Source organism: Rana temporaria, chromosome 2, assembly GCF_905171775.1.
Source record: "Rana temporaria chromosome 2, aRanTem1.1, whole genome shotgun sequence".
NCBI classification, from domain to species: Eukaryota; Metazoa; Chordata; class Amphibia; order Anura; family Ranidae; genus Rana; species Rana temporaria.
Window position 1 is genome coordinate 66,320,282 of NC_053490.1, and position 20,503 is coordinate 66,340,784.

Sequence of the window (20,503 nt, forward strand, 5' to 3'; positions counted from 1 at the left end):
AGGTCTACTCCTGTCGATAGACGCAGAGAAAGCGTTCGACAGGGTAGACTGGGGATTTATGCTAGCTACCCTAAAGGACATGGGGTTTGGCCAGGGGATGAGAAACTGGGTGGATACCCTATATCAGTCCCCTAGGGCCAAAATAAAAATAAACGGTAGCCTTTCGCAAGCATTCCAAATGAGAAATGGAACGAGGCAGGGGTGTCCCTTGTCACCACTACTGTTCGTGATTTCAATGGAACCATTTCTAGCAAAGGTCCGAAACTGCCAAAAAATAAAAGGGACTAAAATAGGAGCGGAGGAACATAAGCTCGCTGCCTTCGCGGACGATGTCCTCTTCTATCTAACTGAACCCAAAACATCAATCCCTAACCTATTAAATTTATGTAATGAATACGGAGAATTCTCAAACTTTAAATTAAATATCACCAAAACAGAGATCATGAGTATAAACATAAGAAAGACAGAAGAAAAACTCTTGAAAGAGAACTATCGCTTTGCTTGGGTAAGGAAACTGAAGTATCTGGGGATTCTACTAGCTAAATCAATTAAAAAAACTTATGCGATAAACTTTATCCCATTGTTAAATGAAGTTAAGAAAGAAACAAAAAGGGTGGAAAACAGAGCAATATCGTGGATAGGACGAATTAATTACTGTAAAATGGTTATCATGCCCAAGATCCTATACAAATTTCAGATGATCCCTATAGCTCTACCAAGAACGCTGCTGTCAGCCCTCAATAAATTAATTATGAATTATATATGGAAAAATAGGAAACATAGGATTTCACTCCAGACATTAAGACAACCAAAAAGGAAGGGAGGGCTCGCTGTTCCGGATGTTAGGAGATACTACGAGGCGGTTATGTTAACAAGAGTGGTGGAGTGGGCCAGAGTCAACACAGAAAAGAGGTGGGTAAGCTTAGAAAACGAAATAACACAGGTAAGGTTGGATAAGATTATATGGAACCCTCCCCAATTTAGGACACTAGATATTAATGCACATGAGATAACAAAAAATGCACTCAAAATATGGGATATAGTCTATAAAAAAACGGTGAAGGAATATAATTCACCCCTTTTAGCACTGAAAGATAACGATTACTTTGCACCGGGTAAGACACAAATAGGGGGGCACTGGATCAAAAAAGACACGGCACAACTAAGGGATATAATGAATGGGGATCACATTAAAACACTGCAGGAGTTAAAATTCAATAAAAATTTAATGGAAATCAATGAATGGAGGTATCAGCAGCTGAACCATTTCATCCAAGATCTCCCACATCCATTAAGGTCAGAGGATCAGTTGTCGGAATTGGAAAAAATCTGTACGACAGAAAGAACTAAAGGAACCATCTCTACAGTATACAAGATCCTACTGAAAATAGGAGAGCGGAGTATACCTCCTTTCATTGAAAAGTGGGAAAGGGAATTAGGCTCACAGAGAGATAAGGCTACAATAGAGAGAATGTTGACTCTGACACACTCCTCCGCGGTAGATAGCCGCACGGCTGAAATGAGTTTTAAATGCATCGCGGGGTGGTACATGACACCAGACAAATTAAAAAAATTTGATGAAGAGCAGACAGGGGAATGCTGGAGGGGGTGTGGATCACCAGGAAATATGGCTCACCTTTGGTGGGAGTGCCCAAAGATAAAAAAGTACTGGGAAAACATACTGGGTTGTGTGGAAGAGATTACAATGAAAAAGATAAAGATAGACCCATGGGTGGTCCTATTCCATGGGGGAGAAGAAGGCATAAAAAGGTATAGGGAAACACTTACACCGCATCTCTTAAACGCCGCCAAGAGATTAATCCCAAGGAGATGGCAGGATACAGAGTGCCCCCAAACCTGGGAATGGATCGATGCGGTCGAAGAAACATACAAAATGGAAGAACTGAAAGAAAGCTTAGAGGGAAATAACATACTACAAAATATAAAATGGGATAACTGGAGGACCTTTAAGAGATCATGGAGTTACGCAGAAAAGTTAAGGGAAGAAGCCTAAAAGATTTTCTAGAAGAAATCAGAAAGAATTAGAGGATTTTGAGCACGTCTTGGGTGAGACGGGGGGGAGGGAGGGGGGGGGGGGAAGGGGGGGGGAAAAATCGAGAAGGATATACTTTGCGAGGTCTTCCTTATTCTCTTATGTCAAGCAGATAGTGGAAACATACCCGTATATATTTACACTTATATATACAAAAAAAAAAAAAAAAAAAAAAAAAAGAAAACACATGTAGAAAAGCGACACTGATGATGCAAAACCAAATTAGAGATGCAATGGGCTGGCACGCAGATCATGAGCATTAAAGAAGCACTCTATGAGGTAGAGTCTGAAGTGGAAAAAAAAAAAAAAAACAAAAAAAAAAAAACAAAACTGCCCCTCAAACACCTGCTTTCAATGCCAGACGGAACTTAGTTTTAGGCCTTGCACACACGACCAAACATGTCCACTGAAACTGGTCCGCGGACCAGTTTCCGCGAACATGTCCGACCGTGTGTAGGGCCTAGCGGACAGTTTTCTGGCCTAGCGGACAGGTTTCCAGCGGACAAAAGTTTCTTAGCATGCTAAGAAACTTGTCCGCTGGAAACATGTCCGTCGGACATTTCCGATGGTTAGTACGACTCATCGGACATGTCCGCTGGTTATGACGTATAACCAGCGGCCGAAATCCCGCGCATTGCGTTGAATTGATTCGACGCATGCGTGGAAGCATTGAACTTGCGTGTTAGAGAACGTCAGTGTCTTAAACGTCACCGCGTTCTCTGTCCGCGGGGATTTTGGTCTGATGGTGTGTACACACATCAGACCAAAAGCTCCCAGCAGACATGTCCGATGAAAACGGTCCGCGAAACGGTTTCTTCTCTTCACTGCTTTTATCCTAAGGCTCCATTCACACCTGATCGCGGGCGGAATCACCATGATTTGGCTCGCGATTTAAAAACGCTGCAAAACGTGGGCTGTTTGCAATGCCTTTACTTCTAATGGCACCCCAATCAGGCCACAATTTTGCCGCAATTGTCGCAGGGTAAAATCAGGCTGCAATCGCCGCATATCACAACATGCGACACTATCGCCCAAAAGAAGCTCATGTTCCTTTTTAAACGACAATCGTAGCGCGTTGTGATTGCAGTGCATACCGTGCGCGTCAAAATCGCATCGCGATTGGTGTACCATTAAGAAATAATGGCATTGCAAATGCGTCCCGCATTTTGCAGCAATTTTAAAAACTGCCCGCAATCAGGTGTGAATGGAGCATAAATCATTCATCTAGATCTTCCGGGTGATCACCCTTCTTCACCAACACCAGTCCCAAATTGTCTGGATGATTGCCACACGGCATTCACATAATTGCGATTAATGAATACATGCTTACCCCCAAAAAATTTTTTTTTTTTTCTATTTTTCTATTTGACCCCTATAGTGATATAGTGATATAGTGCTAGATCCAGTACAGTGATGTACGTGATGTGTCACTATAGAAACAGCTCTTGTGAACATATGTACTAGCGTGGTGCTATGTGCATATGCTGTGCCATCAAAAATAAATAAATGAATAAATAAATAGATAAATATGGCTACCCCAAATGATGTGCTTGTGAAACAATATTCCAAAGTGCTATAAGTGAGTCTATAAACTATTATGAATATACATGCACAAGTGTGCGAACATATAAATAATGAATAATATTATTAATATATAAAAATAATAATAAGGTGCGTTGGTGCCAAAAATTTGTTTTTCACAATTCATGTGCATTCATGCTGCAACGAAGAGAACTGCTGAAATGCAAACTCACCAGACCCCAGCTGGTAATGTGCCTCAAAAACTTATTCCGTTAAAGTTGGTGAGTCCTCTCAGGATGTTCCTCAATCCACAAGCACATCATTTGGGGTAGCCATATTTATCTATTTATTTATTTATTCATTTATTTATTTTTGATGGCACAGCATATGCACATAGCACCACGCTAGTACATATGTTCACAAGAGCTGTTTCTATAGTGACCCATCACGTACATCACTGTACTGGATCTAGCACTATATCACTATAGGGGTCAAATAGAAAAATAGAAAAAAAAAAAAAAATTAATTTTTTCACCTAAACCTCATAGAAGGTTTATACAGCACTGCAGCAGGTCAATATAGTATTATTTAGAACTTATTTTTGCGCCGGTGACAATCACTTTTCCAATGAATACATGCTGATTTTTCTTTTGTACAAATGAAAAAAAACATATTGCTTCCTTAAAGAGACTCTGGCTTTGAAAAATAAAACTTTTTTAAAGTGGAACATACAACGAGATACAAATAAATAGCCTATCAAAAGATAAAATCAAACCAGTTTTCCACAGTAGTTACTTTTGATTCAAAAGATTCCCCTGCAGTACGTTTTTCTGCTACTTGATGTCCTCAGTCTGATGGCCAGCATCATTTAACTTACTTGCTCTAAAGCAGTGGTTCTCAGCCTTCTAGTGCCGTGACCTCTTGATAAAATTTCCCAAGTTGTGGGGACCCCTAACAGTAAAATTATTTTCGGAGTGTGTTTTGTCAGCACCCAAGGCAAGACGAGGATTTTCTGCCCCTAACCCACGGATATTTAGTGCTCCCTGAGTCCATTCCACTCGAACAGTATTAAAACCCCTTAAAGTGGAGGTTCCCCCTAAAAAAAATTCTAACAATACATTCAGTAGACTGATTACACTGCGGGTATGCTAGGGGTTTTTTTTTTTTTTTTCGTACTTACCTCGTTATCGCCGTTTCATCCCTCGGCTTCCGAGTATAATTCTTGCTGGACTGGGCGTTCCTAGTTGATTGATGTTCCTCCGACCGGCGCATACTGCGTGTCACGACTTTCCGACAGAAGCCGAACGTCATTGCGCAGGCGCCGTATAGAGTCGGCTCTATACGGCGCCTGTGCAGCGACTTTTGGCTTCTTTTGGAAAGTCGCGACGTCAAGTATGCGTCGGTCGGAAGAACGTCAATCAACTAGGAATGCCCAGACCCGAAAGAATCATACCTGGAAGCCGAGGGATGAAACGGCGATAACGAGGTATGTACGAAAAAAAAAAAAACAGCATACCCGCAGTGTAATCAGTCTTCTGAATGTATTGTTAGAATTTTTTTTAGGGGGAACCTCCACTTTAAGGTACATTTTAGGATTTACCACTCTTTCTCTGTTCTCCTTTCTGTCCCTTTATCTCTTTCTATCCTAATATCTTGTTTTTTCCCCCCAAATCCCTCTCTCTAGCCATCTTGTTCTCTTATTCTTTCTCTCCCTTTTTCTTTGTTCCTCCACCTTCCATGTATTTTCTATTTTTTTCCTTCTCTTACTCCTTGGTGAGGGAATGGGATGAGTGGCAGTGTTGGCTGGGAGTTGGGATGAGTGGCAGTGCTGGCAAGGAGTTGGGATGATTGGCAATGCTGAGGGGAGTTCTGAGCAGCCAACTTAGGTGCTCTTGATCAAGGTCATCTGCTGATCCGAGAACTGTAGTGGGGACTTTTAATGGCAACTATAATCACAGGTTGTGTTACTCACTGTGTCTCCAGCTTCACTGTGTCTTCACTGTGTCCAGCCCCCTCAAAGTCTGAAGGATAGTAAGCTGGCCCTTTGTTTACAATGTTTGGAGATCCCTGGTCTAGAGTGAAACTGAGCGCATTGCTCTGACTTGAAAGAGGCTACCATCAGGCCCAATACCCTCATGTAGGCACAAACCAAAGGTCGGCTCCAGGACAGAAGGGCACTGACGTGAAAGCTAAGGGATAGAAGTTTTTCCCTGGGCAGGAATATCCTGTACAGGTCTCTATCCAATGTCAGGCCCAAATATGCTAAACTGTAAGTCAGTTCCAGCAATGACTTCTGTGAAACAACTACTCTGCAAAATCTGTGCTGTCCACTGGGGACTGTGGACAGGCCAAAAAAAAGGATGAATAATAGGTAATGTTGATTAATCACTAAAAGATGGGAATGTGCAAGTAAGCATCCCTGGTGTCTACTGAAGCTGAAGAATCCCCCAGATTGAAAGATGTGATTGCTGCTGCAGGCCAGCAAAAACGCATGCCCAGAGAAAGTAAAAAGTACATGCCTAATGAAACACCCAATACAATGGATGTGCACCAGAAAAATGTGCCAAGTTTCAATGGCTTGTAGCTGCATACATGGCTGAAACACACTGGACAGATCTAAAGTATATGTAAACGGTCACTTTGTAAAACAACCCATTCTGTTTAAAATAAAAATAGAAAAAAACACATATATATATATATATATATATATATATATATATATATATATATGTGTATGTGTGTGTATATTTACATATAAAAACATTATAAATACCTTTTTTTTTTGGGCCTTTAGAAAAAAAAAATACCTTTTTTTCCCCTTTAATAAGTGATCACATAACCTCTGTTCTCGATACAGGAAACCACAGGGGAAGACACTGAACTGCGCTCTCCCATAGGAGGTGAGTGTTAATTACAATCAATTAACCATGTTTCTCACTGGGAGGAAAATTGTTTTTTAAAAAACAAGTTGTGAATAAATTGTAATGCTTAAAAAACAACATTAGCATATAAAAACCAAAGGTCAGACTTAGCCCAAAGTGGCTAAAGGAGTCTGGGGGGAAGTGTACCCTCCGAACATAAAATGAGCGGTTAGTTAAAAGAATAAAAAACAATAAAATCGGAGTGTAGAGTACATAATAATGAATAAAAAACAGTCCTCTGGAAACTGAACACTGGGAGTGCTGCTGCTGGTAGGCTGAGTGGGGGAGCGCTGCAATCTATGTGGAACAAGACATAAGGAAAAAAAAGAGAGAGTGCACATCTAATGTGCAGTACTATGAGACAGATTTAAAGTGATTGTAAAGGTTTGTTTAAAAAATAAAAAATAAATAACAAATATGTTATACTAACCTGCTCTGTGCAAGGGTTTTGCAAAGACCGCCCCCAATCCTTTTCTTCTGGAGTCCCCCCGGCGGCGCTCCTGGCTCCTCCTCCTCATTGAGTGCCCCTACGGAGAGCGGCATTCCATGGGGCCACTCATGCGAGCACGCTCCCGAGTCCTGCTGTTGCATCCATTGACACAGACAGCAGGACTCGTGTCACTGGATTTGATTGACAGCAGTTAGAGCCAATGACTCCTTCTGCTATCAATCTATCCAATGAGGACCCGAGACACCGGCTGGAGCTGCTGTGCTCGTCGCTGTAACGATCGGGTTCAGGTAAGTAAAAAAGGGGCTCTGGGGGCAGCTGCAGCACAGAAGGCGTTCCACCCTAATGCATAGCATGCATTAAGGTGAAAAATCTTGAGACTTTACACTCGCAAACAATGAGAGAGGGGGTGCGTTGGTAAGCAGGATACTGAAGCTGATAGATAAAGAAGCTGAAATGCTTTGAAACACGTTCCTGTTACCAGGGGAGCATTGTGGTGTACTACAAGTGGTTTTCTGGTTTTCTGGATGATTCCTGGACCCCGGCAGCTCTTCTCATCTTTTCCTGCAGCATTGGTATCTCCAGCAGCAGCCATCGCTTCTCCCCAGCCTGTGGCCAAGGTGGGGAGTCAGACGTCCCTTGCACAGTTACAGTATCTAGCTTCCCACCACATCCCCTCTTTCATGAGTTTAACATTTTATTGGTTTTCATTATCCTTCTCACAGTACAAGATGTGCGCTCACTTTTATTTCTTTTGTCCAACCTCTATTGTCAGTTGCAAGGAGCTCAGAGAGCTGGGGTAGAAGCAGCAGTGCACTGGTCTTCCCAATTAATGGATGTGCAAGAGGGGGGGGGCAAGTCAGGACAAGTCTGATTATTGGAGGAGAGCAGGCTGAATTCACAGTACAGCCATAACACTGACCATGCTGTGCTCTCTTGCCCAGTATGGTTTTAGTAGGAAAGCAGAGGGACTGGCAGGAACACCAGGGATTTCACAAAAAGAAGGCAATACAAAGAGAACAGGATAGTTTTTTCATACCAGTAAACAGGCACGGCAGGAGAGCATTGTGTGTGAACATCCTGGGACCATCAAGGCTTGGTGTGCTTATAGAGAAACTGCAATTGTTCTGGCCATAGAACAGTGATGGTGAACCTTGGCACCCCAGATGTTTTCGAACTACATTTCCCATGATTCTCCACTACACTGCAGAGTGCGTGAGCATCATGGGAAATGTAGTTCGAACATCTGGGGTGCCAAGGTTCACCATCACTGCCATAGAACATAGCTTTCTCATCGGAACGTTTTAGATATATACTGCTCTGTTGTATTGGAATATACTGATTATATAAATGATGTATCCATAAACATAATAATTTGTAAATCTTTTATTTTTCGCATAGAAAAAATTCCCCTGAAGAAGACCAATAATTTAAAAGGTCGAAACACGTAGAGATATTGTGTGAAACTCTATACAAGTACAAAGAGTTTACACAACAAGAGTTATGTGTAGTTTTCCTATTTTTTGATGCGTATGTTGTCTATGTTAGGGCTAGAACTGCTTTTTTCGACTTCGACTTCTATGTAACTATGGAAGAATGTTTTTGATACCATCAAACAAATAAATAAATATTAATTTTTATGTAACATCTTTGCTTTTCAAATACAAATTTTGCTGCTAAAAAAAACCTTGAGGTATCTTCGAATTGGGGTGTGCATTGCCTACAACTCATATATATGTTTTATCTATTCCCAGTAAAGCAGGCACATATCCAGAATATGAAATGTTTTGTTTGCATACTCTAAAGAATATGTTTCATATTCCTGATATGTGTCTGTTGTACCATGTATTTGTGTTAAACAGTATCCTGTCCGCTTTGTATTGCCTACTTTGTGTGAAACATCTGGTATTCTTGCCAGTCCCTCTGCTTTCCTATAAAAAACTGACCAAACTAGGCATGAGAACACATTCCTCTCAGCTAGGTCAGCTTTCTAGCCGTGCTGGGAGAACAGCTTGCCTATCCTCCAGTCATCCGATTTTGTGTGAATTCACAGCCCTGCACAGCCATTGTAAAGATCAGTGTGCTGCTGTTTCTTCACCCCACGCCTTGCTAAGCCCCTTATACTGCTGAGAACAGAGGTCATGTGGTCACTTAAAAAAAGTATTTATAATGTGTTTTTGTTTATACCTGTATGCACAAATGTTTTGCCTTTTAACCACTTAAGCCCCGGACCAATATGCTGCTAAATGCCCAAAGGCGTTTTTACAATTCGGCACTGCGTCGCTTTAACAGACAATTGCACGGTTGTGCGACGTGGCTCCCAAACAAAATTGGCGTCCTTTTTTCCCCACAAATAGAGCTTTCTTTTGGTGGTATTTGATCACCTCTGCGGTTTTGATTTTTTGCGCTATAAACAAAAATAGAGCGACAATTTTGAAAATAAATTCAATATTTTTTACTTTTTGCTATAATAAATATCCCCCAAAAATACATATAAAAACATTTTTTTTCCTCAGTTTAGGCTGATACGTATTCTTCTACCTATTTTTGTTTAAAAAAAAATCGCAATAAGTGTTTATCGATTGGTTTGCGCAAAATTTATAGCGTTTACAAAATAGGGGATAGTTTTTTTACACTTTTATTAATTTTTTTTTTTTACTACTATTGGCGGCGATCAGCGATTTTTTTCGTGACTGCGACATTATGGCGGACACTTCGGACAATTTTGAGACATTTTTGGGACCATTGTCATTTTCACAGCAAAAAATGCATTTAAATTGCATTGTTTATTGTGAAAATGATAGTTGCAGTTTGGGAGTTAACCACAGGGGGCGCTGTAGGAGTTAGGGTTCACCTAGTGTGTGTTTACAACTGTAGGGGGGTGTGGCTGTAGGACTGACGTCATCGATCGAGTCTCCCTATAAAAGGGATCACTCGATCGATATGCCGCCACAGTGAAGCACGGGGAAGCCGTGTTTACACACGGCTCTCCCCGTTCTTCAGCTCCGGGGAGCAATCGCGACAGAGCGGCTATAAACAAATAGCCGTCATCCCGGATCGCTCCCAGCGGGAGTCCGCCTGCCGCACGCAGCGGGGGGGGGGGGGGGTCCCGATCGGACCCCCCACCCGCTAGAAGGCAAGGACGTATATATACGCCCTTCTGCCTGTCCGTGCCATTTTTCGGACGTAAATAGTTGTGTGGCGGGCGTTAAGTGGTTAATCATATTTTAAACTGAATGGGTGGTTTTACAGGGTAAGGATTTACATATAATTTAAAGGGTGGAAACCCTGTGTTCATCATGACAGATGTCTTCTCCTCTGGACAGGATAAGTCACTCTGTAGACCTTCGACCATAACAGCACAGTACCCTGAACGCCTGGACCACTCAGTACAGTGTTCAGGCCCATCTAGCTGCAGCCTTCCATATGATGTTGAGCGGCTGTCTGCAGTAGGGTTGGGCAGTGCCTCTGTCCAACTCGGGCCGAGTCCATTATGGCTTAGCAAAGTCAGCTTTAGCTCATTTCCAATTTCCTTTGAGATTAATCCCAATTTCCATTTGGGATTAATAAAATATGCTGTATTCTGTATTCGACTTGGTAAACATTATATAATGTATAGCAGTACTCCAAAGTACAATTAGTGTTGTTTGCATTACTAAAAATTAAGGACAATTCCTTCCAGGGAGAACGTTTCAGAATCTGGTACTGATCTTGTTATCAGCCATGAGCACATAGAAGGAGGAACGATCACAGATATATACACTGTCATAGGAAGAATTTACTAACCAGTCAATTGTAATGAGTTAGAAAGACAATGCCAGAATTGTTCCGGAGGATTCCAGCTCCCTAGGCCTGCTTACAGAAGGCACAGACATCTTATGAAACCTCAGCCATAGAGCCTAAAGCTAAAACAGAAACGCAAGCTCCTCCAGACACTTTCACTTTCTATTACCGGATTGAACGTAACGCAGGCTGTAGGATGGGCCAATCTGTATTACAATATAGTGTCTGTTTTTAAACTCATATGCCATGTACACGCGATCGGATTTCTGATGGAATAAAATCCGATGGATTTTTTCATCGGATATCCGATGAAGCTGACTTTCATCAGTCTTGCCTACACACTATCAGGCCCAGTACACACGTCCGAGAAACTCGACGGGCAAAACACATCGTTTTGCTCGTCGAGTTCCTTGCGAAGCCACCGAGGATCTCGGCGAGCCAAGTTTCCCCATTGACTAACGAGGAAATAGAGAACATGTTCTCTATTTGGCTCGACGAGTTCCTCGTCGGTTTCCTCGGCCAAAAGTGTACACACGACCGGTTTCCTCGGCAGAATACGGCTCCCATCGAGTTTCTGGCTGAATTCTGCCGAGAAACTCGGTCGTGTGTACGGGGCCTCAGACTAAATTCCGACCATGCCAAAACACGGTGACGTAAAACCCTACTACGAGCTGAGAAAAATGAAGTTCAATGCTTCCAAGCATGCGTCAACTTGATTCTGAGCATGTGTGGATTTTTCAAAAAGACGATTGGAATTTCCTATCGTTTTTTTTTTACACCAATGGAAAAAAGACCGATGGGGAACACACACAATCTGTTTGTCCGCTGAAAATAGTCCATCTGTCTTTTTTCATCGGACAAACCGATCGTGTGTACACGGCTTTAAAGTTCCACGTCTCCATCTATAGCCTTTTAGGTCTGACCAGTATATATAGAAACGTAATATTCATGAACATACCAGGAAAGATTAAGAAAGACACTATCTAGCAGGTACCGAACCACTGCAAAGGTAAGGAACAAAACGTGGACCCCCAAGCCATATAGGTATCTCTCTCACAGTAACGATTAATGCATACCGAGTGACTTTTTCTGTATGTTGGGGTAAAAAGACGACATCCAAGGTGTCGAGGGTGGGAATTACAATAAAAGGTAAAAGAAGAGAAGTAAGGGAACAGGGAGGGAAAGGTGCTCTTTTTGAGTCCGTGGCGCAAGGCGTGGAAATCCCATGGAGGGATCAGCTTAAAAATAGGTCAAGCATGTGTTATGTTCCTCCGTCTTATCCCTGAGGGCAGTCGTCAGGGCTTCCATCTACTGAATATAGTTCACCCTGGCAAATCATTGTAGCACTGTTGGTTTAGATTGTTGTTTCCACATACCCTAGCTGCATCTGGTATATGCTTCAATAGGGATTTATGATATTTCTTGCTGGACATCGGGGTCAGGTTTAGAAATACTGTTGGCCGGATATCCAAAAGGGAGACGACTGTAAATTTGTAAATAATCTGCAGGACCTGTTGCCTGAATGGGGCAAGCCGTGGGCAATCCCAGAAGATGTGCTGTAGTGTGCCTGTCTGGGAACCACATCCCCAGCAAAACAGGCTATGGCTGGGGAAAATAGATGCTACCACGGCTGGAGACCTGTACCAGCGCATCAAGATTTTAAATCTGATCTCCTGGTATTTACTACACAAGGAAGACTTGTGAGCAAAGAAAAGTATAAGGTTCTTTTGGTCTACTTAAAATGAAGTATGGAGATCTCTTTCCCACTTACTCAAATACAGCGGGTCATGTTGAGACTTGGCTGCAAATAAAATGCCATAGGAGTAGGATAGAGATTTTCGTAAGGGCATCTCTCGCAGTAAGAGGTCTTCAAACAAAGTAGGTTGTCTGCGGAAACTAGCATGGTCTGGAAGGGACCAAATAAAGTGGGCCAGTTGCAATATCTTCCACTTCCTAATGCCAAAAAGTTAAGGGAGGCATATAAGACTGATGGGCTGACCCGCTCAGAAGGGCCAAGAAAGGTAGAAGCTCTGACCAGATTCAAGTCTGGCTGGAGCTGGGAAGCTTTATCAGAGAAACCTGGCACAAAGTCCGGTGGCTAATAATAAGTGTCAACGTAGAGGGGTAACTGGACAGCTCAGCTAATTGTTAATATCTGCGAAGTTCTAGTAATGTGGGTTAAATCAAAGGGTGTGGAGAGAAAAATCGGGAGTAGTGAATCCCAGCCCATGGAAGGCCAGTTAATAGGACCGGTATTGATTCCTGTTCCAGGGATACCCATAATTTATAAGATGAGTGTCTACACCAGTAGACAACTCTGTTCATGTGGACCATCATGCAATATAAGGCCGGGTCGGGAAGGCCCACCCCTCCTCTAAGCTTTGGTCGCTGCAGAAGTAATCTCCTAAGATGGGAATGTTTTCCTTGCCAGACATAGCTAATGAAAATTGTCCGAAGCTTACAAAAGAAACCCTGAGGAATCTTAACTGGCAAAGCTTGTAAAAGATACAGAAGGCGCGACATGACATTCGTAAAAAGTTTTGAAGGGTCGCCTATGGAGATATTTAACCACTTGAATGAATGAATGAATGAATGAAAAACTTATATAGCGCGGCACATGCAAACTAAATCGCCTCTGGGCGCTTGTTGTTCCTGTCTCTTGACATCAAAAGAGCAGAGTTTTAATCTGTCTTCTGAAAGTCAGGTGGTTTTCCTCCAACTGAATGCTGGTTGGTAAAGCGTTCCATAGTCTAGGACCTTGAAAAGCAAACCTTTTTTCTCCTTTGGACTTGTATCTTGCTTTGGGTACCTTGACCAGATTTTGGTCGGTGGATCGCAGAATGCGGTTGGAATTGTGAGGTTCTATCTTGTCGCAAAGATATTGCGGAGCCTTCCCATGGATGCACTTATGGGTCAGACAGAGTGCTTTAAAAACAATTCTGTCCTTTACTGGCAACCAGTGAAGGGATCTCAGCGAAGGTGAGATAGATTCCCATGTTTTTTTCCCAGTCACAAGTCTGGCGGCCGTATTCTGAACGCCTTGCAGACGAGAGATTTGGTACTTTGGGAGTCCGAGGTAAAGTGCATTTGCATAGTCCAGTCTGGAGTTCACAATTGTTCCCACCACAACTGCTATGTCTTCTTTGGGGATAAATGGAATAAGTCTGCGTAGTAGGCGCAACAGATGGTGAGATCCGCTGACTACTGACCCTATTTGTGCATCCATTGTCATGTAGGTGTCGAAGATGACCCCGAAACTTTTGACTTTGATGCCTGCGTTTAAGTGGAAAGACGGCTACAGCATGGGCTTAAAACACTGGGAGGGCGTCCATGTACGTCCTCCAGTTCTTGCGCTGGCGGCGCGCTCTGTGATTGGGGAGTGCTTGGGACTCGGCTGATCACTGATCGAGGTAAAGGGCCAATCACAGCTGGCCCTCTACCGCATGATCAGCTGTCAGCCAATGACAGCTGATCATGGAAGTAAACGGAAGCCGGTTATTGACTTTTTTTCTTCACGCTGTCAGTGTGAAGAAAAGAAGACAGCCGTTAACCAGCTTCTGTTAGACGGACATTGGTCCCCTTAGTGCCCACCAATGCTATTAATAAGTGCCCTCCAGTGCTGCTAATCAGTGCCCATCAGAGCCATCTATCAGTGCTCATCAGTGCCCATCACTGCCTTATCATCAGTGTCACTTATCAGTGCTGCTTATCAGTGCCACCTACCAGAGCCACCTACCAGTGCCCATCAGTGCCACCTATCAGTGCCCATCAGTGATGTCTATCAGTGCAGCCTCATCAGTGCCTCCTGATCAGTGTCCACCAGTGCCATCTTATCAGTGCCACCTATCAGTGCTTTCTCATCAGTGTCTATCAGTGCCCATCAAGGAAGGGGAAAAATTACTCATTTGCTACATTTTATAACAAAATATGAAAAACGTTTTGTTTTATTTTTCAAAATTTTTGGTCTTTTTTTGTTTGTTTAGCAAAAAATAAAAAACCCAGCAATGATTAAAGATCACCAAAAGAAAGCACTATCTGTGTGGAAAAAAAAATGATAAAAATGTCATATGTGTACAGCATTGCATCACCGTGCTATTGTCATTCAGTGTAACAGCGCTAAAAGCTGAAAATTGGCCTGGGCGGCGGGGGGGTATAAGTGCTTAGTAAGCAAGTGGTTAAGTACTGTAGTTTGTCGCCATTCCATGAGAGTGACATTTTTTAAAGCATTACGTGTTAAGTATCTATTTAATCGGTATAACATTATCTTTCATATTTTCCCAAAAAATTGGGGCATATATTTTTATGTTATTTTTAAAATTCATGAGCCTCCTCAGTTCGCAGTTCCAGCGCCGGTTCCCGCATCGCATCTCCCTCACGGACAAATCACATTGCCCTCTGCGAACCGCTGCAGGTGTCAATACAAAGTTAACCGGTTAAGGACCACCACACGATTATTTACATCGGCAGAATGGCACGGCTGGGCACATGGACGTACAGTTACGTCCCCTTTAAGATGCCCAGCCGTGGGTCGTGAGCGGGTCACAGAGAGGAAGAACGGGGAGAGGTGAGTGTGAACAAACCTTCCCCTATTTCAGTAATAATATTGTGGTTGTATTATGCTCCTTGTTTTTGTACAACTGTCAATGTAATGTACTTGGCCTTTTCTTTTGAATGCTAATTGTAATGTCTGTGCCCTTTGGCCTCTTAATAAATAAACATCTTTTTTTTTATTGAAAAAAAAAAAAAACCTTCCCCGTTCTTCCTAGTGTAGCTGTCAGGCCTCGTACACACGGCCGAGTTTCTCGGCAAAAACAGCAAGAAGCTTGCTGTTTTGTTTTTTTGCCGAGGAAACCGGTCGTGTGTACACTTTTCAATGAGCAAACCGCCGAGGATCTCGTCGGGCCAAAAAGAAAGCATGTCCTCTTTTTCCTCAACGGCAATGGGAAAATTTGGCTCGCCGAGATCCTCGGCGGCTTCACAAGGTACTCGACGAGCAAAACGATGTGTTTCGCCTGTCGAGTTTCTCGGACGTGTGTACGAGGATTCAGTGATTGTCTGTTCTCTGTGTTAGGGAACGACGATCAGTGATGTCACACGCACAGCCACGCCCCCCCCCACAGTAAGAACACTCCCTTAGTACACACTTAACCCCTACAGCGCCCCCTCCTGGTTAACCCCTTCACTGCAGTGTCATTTTCACAGTAATCGGTGCATTTTTATAGCACTTTTCGCTGTGAAAATGACAATGGTCCCAAAAATGTGTCAAAAGTGTCCGCCATAATGTCGCAGTCAGGAAAAAAATCGCTGATCGCCGCCATTAGTAGTAAAAAAAAAAAAAAATATTAATAAAAATGCCATAAAACTATGCCCTATTTAGTAACTGCTATAAATTTTGCGAAAACCAATCATTAAACGCTTATTGCGATTTTTTTTTTAACAAATATATGTAGAAGAATACGTATCGGCCTAAGCTGAGGAAAAACATTTTTTTATATAGATTTTTTGGAGATATTTATTATCGCAAAAAGTAAAAAATATAATTTTTTTTTAAAATTGTCGCAGAGGTGATCAAATACCACCAAAAGAAAGTTCTATTTGTGGGGAAAAAAGGACGCCAATTTTGTTTGGGAGCCACGTCGCACGACCACGCAATTGTCAGTTAAAGCGACGCAGTGCCAAATCGCAAAAAGGGGCCAGGTCCTTTACCTGCATATTGGTCCGGGTTAATGACACCCCCAAATTAGTTCGCAGATCACAGTGCAAACTGTGAATTCGGACTGGAATCGGATTGCATGGATGTGAACAGTTTCCAGTGTGATTCCAGTGCAGGAAAAAAAAAGGTTCCTGCACCTTTTTTGTATGAAGCCAATGCAAGTTCAGCCATATAACTGTATGGCTGAATTTGCATTGTACAGACATTGCATGTGATCCAAACAGCAATGCGGTGCAAATCACATACGATGTCTGTGTTCACATGTGTGAACCCAGGCTGAAATTATATTTTTTCCAATAAAAATTGTGTTTGAAAAAACACTGTGAAAATACCGTGTGACATAAACAATTGAAACTATCGCTGCTTTATTCCCTAGGGTCTCTGCTAAAAACATATACCTAGATTCAGGTACGGCGGCGCATCTTTCCGGCGGCGTAGCGTATCGTATTTACGCTACGCCGCCGTAAGTCAGAGAGGCAAGTACTGCATTCACAAAGTACTTGCCTAATAACTTACGGCGGCGTAGCGTAAATGCGGCCGGCGTAAGCGCGCCTAATTCAAATGAGGATGGGGGGGCGTGTTTTATGTTAATCACTCGTGACCCGACGTGATTGACGTTTTTTACGAACGGCGCATGCGCCGTCCGTGTACATATCCCAGTGTGCATTGCTCCAAAGTACGCCGCAAGGACGTATTGGTTTCGACGTGATCGTAAATTACGTCCAGCCCCATTTACGGACGACTTACGCAAACAACGTAAAATTTACAAATTTCGACGCGGGAACGGCGGCCATACTTAACATTGACTACGCCTCCTAGGGGCAGCTTTATGTTTATGCGGCGTATCTCTTACGGAAACATCGTATCTTTACTGCGACGGGCGCACGTACGTTTGTGAATCGGCGTATCTAGTCATTTACATATTCTACGCCAAACTCAACGGAAGCGCCACCTAGCGGCCAGCCTAAAAATTACACTTTAAGATACGACGGCGTAGGAGACTTACGCCGCTCATATCTTAGCCTAATTTAAGCGTATCTGGTTTCCAGAATACGCTTAAATTTACGACGGCACAGATTCAGAGTTACGACAGCGTATCTACTGATACCCTGGCGTAACTCGCTCTGAATCTGCCTAATATACCGTATATACTTGAGTATAAGCCAACCCAAATATAAGCCGAGGCACCTAATTTTACCACAAAAAAAATGGGAAAACGTATTCACTCGAGTATAAGCCTAGGGTGTCCATGTGCATGCCTCACTGTGCCTTACTGTGTCAATGTGCATGCCTCACTGTGCCCATTCCTCACTGTGCCCATGCCTCACTGTGTCCATGACTAGACTGATGTTTAACATGGGAGTCTATGGAAGGGTTGGCCAGCTTTGAAAAATCGGTGCTCCCTGGTTGTAAGTCCCCCAGACAACAAAATTTGCACACCTTTAGATGAGAAATGGAGCTACTTGTGTGCCAAGTTCCGGGTCTAGGGGACCTACGACCGGCCAGTACCGGGTCCCCAAATTCACCAGAGAAATTACCATTTAACATGAGAGTCTATGGAAGGGGTGTCCGGCTTTGAAAAATTGGTGCTCCCCGGTCGTAGGTCTCCTGGACAACAAACTTTGCACACTTGTAGAGGAAGTGGGTCTACATATGTGCCAAGTGTGGGGTCCAGGAGACCTATGGACGGCCGGTACCAGGTCCCCAAAGTCCGAGAGATCAGGCACAAAAAGGTGACTCGAGTATAAGCCGAGGGGGGCATTTTCAGCACAAAACAATGTGCTGAAAAACTCGGCTTATACTCGAGTATATACCATATATAATGTTTCTAGCAAAAAACACAGATTTAAACTTGTAAACAAAAAGTGCCAGAAAATGCCTGGTCTTCAAGTGGTTAAGAATCTATAACACCCTCTCATGTCTGCTAAAAAGCAGTCTGTTTTGCCTGCAGTTTAGGAACTCGCAAAATGCTGCGATCATTCCCAGCCTGCACACGTAAACGTAGGCTTGCATATTCGTAGCTTCTTGCAATCCCTGTACAGCAGAGGAGGTGGAGCCAGATGACAAAACAAAACAGTGGGAGATCTGTCCGAATATGCCGTATAGCGTGGGTGAAGAAATCAGTGAAGCTGAAGTGAAGAATGTGTGGTCAATCCCTATTCGATCGACTTCTGTCAAAAAGGAGCATGCCGAAGTGCTTTTCTCGATCCGATTTACCAGTTTGATCTGATCGGCTGCAGCCAATGATCAGTGTACTCTGCTGTCACAACACAGTGACACAGTGTCCCAGCGGGGGGATTCCTCCATCCACCTCACTTGTTCAGTCTGCTGGTTGAGTAAAAAATAAAAAAATAAACTAACCATCTGTGGCTAGCTTTAGCAGTGTGTGGCCACTGGCCAGACTCTGCAAATATAATATGGTGTATAGCAGTAACCGAAAGTACGATTGGTGCTGAAAAGTCCATCAAAAAACACAAATGTGAGATATCGGTGCAACTGGCAGTACTGACAATCGGGAAGAATTCCTTCCAGGGACAGATCTTCATAATCTAGAACTGTCCCAGGAAGGCTGAGCCTGTTATGAACACATGACAGAGGGATCAATCATAAACATACACTGACATGGGAAGGATTTACTCACCAGACAATTGTGATGAGCTAGGATGTCTTCATTAGAAGTATTCCTCAGGATCCCAGCTTCTTCTCCCTCCTTACAGAAAGCACAGACCTCTTCTGGTACGTCAGCCATGGAGGTCAGAGCTAGAACAGAGAAGCAATCTCTTCCAGGCACTTTCACTTTCTATTACCGGGTTGAACGTAAACCAGGCTGTAGGATGGGCCAATCTGTTAAGCAATACAGTGTTTGTATTCAAACTCTTAAAGCGGTACTAAGCCTAAAACCAAACATGTAAAATATTGCAGCTTAAAGGGTTGTAAAGGTTTGTTTTTTATTTTCTAAATAGGTTCCTTTAACCACTTCCTTACTGGGCACATATACCCCTTCCTGACCAGGTTTAAATTTCAGCTTCTGGCACTGCGTCGCTTTAACTGACAATTGCGCGGTCGTGCGACGTGCCTCCCAAACAAAATTGGCGTCCTTTTTTCCCCACAAATAGAGCTTTCTTTTGGTGGTATTTGATCACCTCTGCGTTTTTTTTTTTTTTTTGCGCCATAAACAAAAAAAGAACGACAATTTTTTACTTGTTACTATAATAAATAGCCCATTTTTATATATATACAAAAAAAAAAATTCTCAGTTTAGGCCGATACGTATTCTTCTACATATTTTTGGTAAAAAAAAAAAATCGCAATAAGCGACTGGTTTGCGCAAAAGTTATAGCGCCTACAATATAAGGGACAGAATTATTATTTTTGCCAATATTTATTGCGACTGCGACATTATGGCGGACACATCGGACACTTTTGACACATTTTTGGCACCATTCACATTTATACTGCTATCAGTGCTATAAATATGCACTAATTACTGTATAAATGTGACTGGCAGGGAAGGGGTTAACACTAGGGGGCGAGGAAGGGGTTAAATGTGTACCCTATATAGTGTTCCAACTGTGGGGGGAGACTGGGGGAGGTGACCGATCTGTGTCTCTATGTACAAGAGACACAGATCGGTCTCCTCTCTCCCTGACAGCACCGCTGTCTGTGAGAGCCGGCAATGAGAAATAATCTCATATGTAAACATATGAGATCATCTCTCAGTGGCCGCACAGATCGCCTAGCAAACGGCCGCTCCGATTGGCCGTTCACGGCGATCTGTGATTGGCTGTGTCCAAGGGACACGGCCAGCACAAAAGTTCCCCGCTGCGCACTCGGGAGCGCGCGCGGGGAACGCGGAAAGGGCGGACGTGAAAACACGGCGCCCCAGAGAAGTAGAACCACCCTGCGGCCGTATATAGTCGTATGGCCGTCAGGAAGTGGTTAAGCTAATGCATTGTTGGTTCACTTACTTTTTCCTTTGATTTCCCTTCTAATAGCCAGATTCAGAAAGACTTACGACGGCGTATCAGTAGATACACCGTCGTAAGTCCGAATGCGCGCCGTCT

The 20,503-nt window shown here is 43.1% G+C and overlaps 1 protein-coding gene across 5 annotated transcripts in view; it reads right to left on the minus strand.

Moving 5' to 3' along the window:
* The window catches only part of LOC120929096, a 197,712-nt gene extending 178,432 nt beyond the window's left edge, over positions 1-19,280 (minus strand). For 3 of the 5 annotated variants that reach the window (XM_040340309.1, XM_040340308.1, XM_040340306.1), the window contains exon 1: positions 19,081-19,273. In XM_040340309.1, coding sequence (XP_040196243.1) covers positions 19,081-19,188 — 108 coding nt within the window. In that variant the 5' untranslated portion in view covers positions 19,189-19,273. Of the gene's footprint in view, positions 1-19,080 lie in introns of all 5 variants that reach the window. The other 2 variants (XM_040340307.1, XM_040340311.1) reach the window with 2 other exon arrangements.
* Between the last annotated feature and the right edge of the window lie 1,223 nt (positions 19,281-20,503).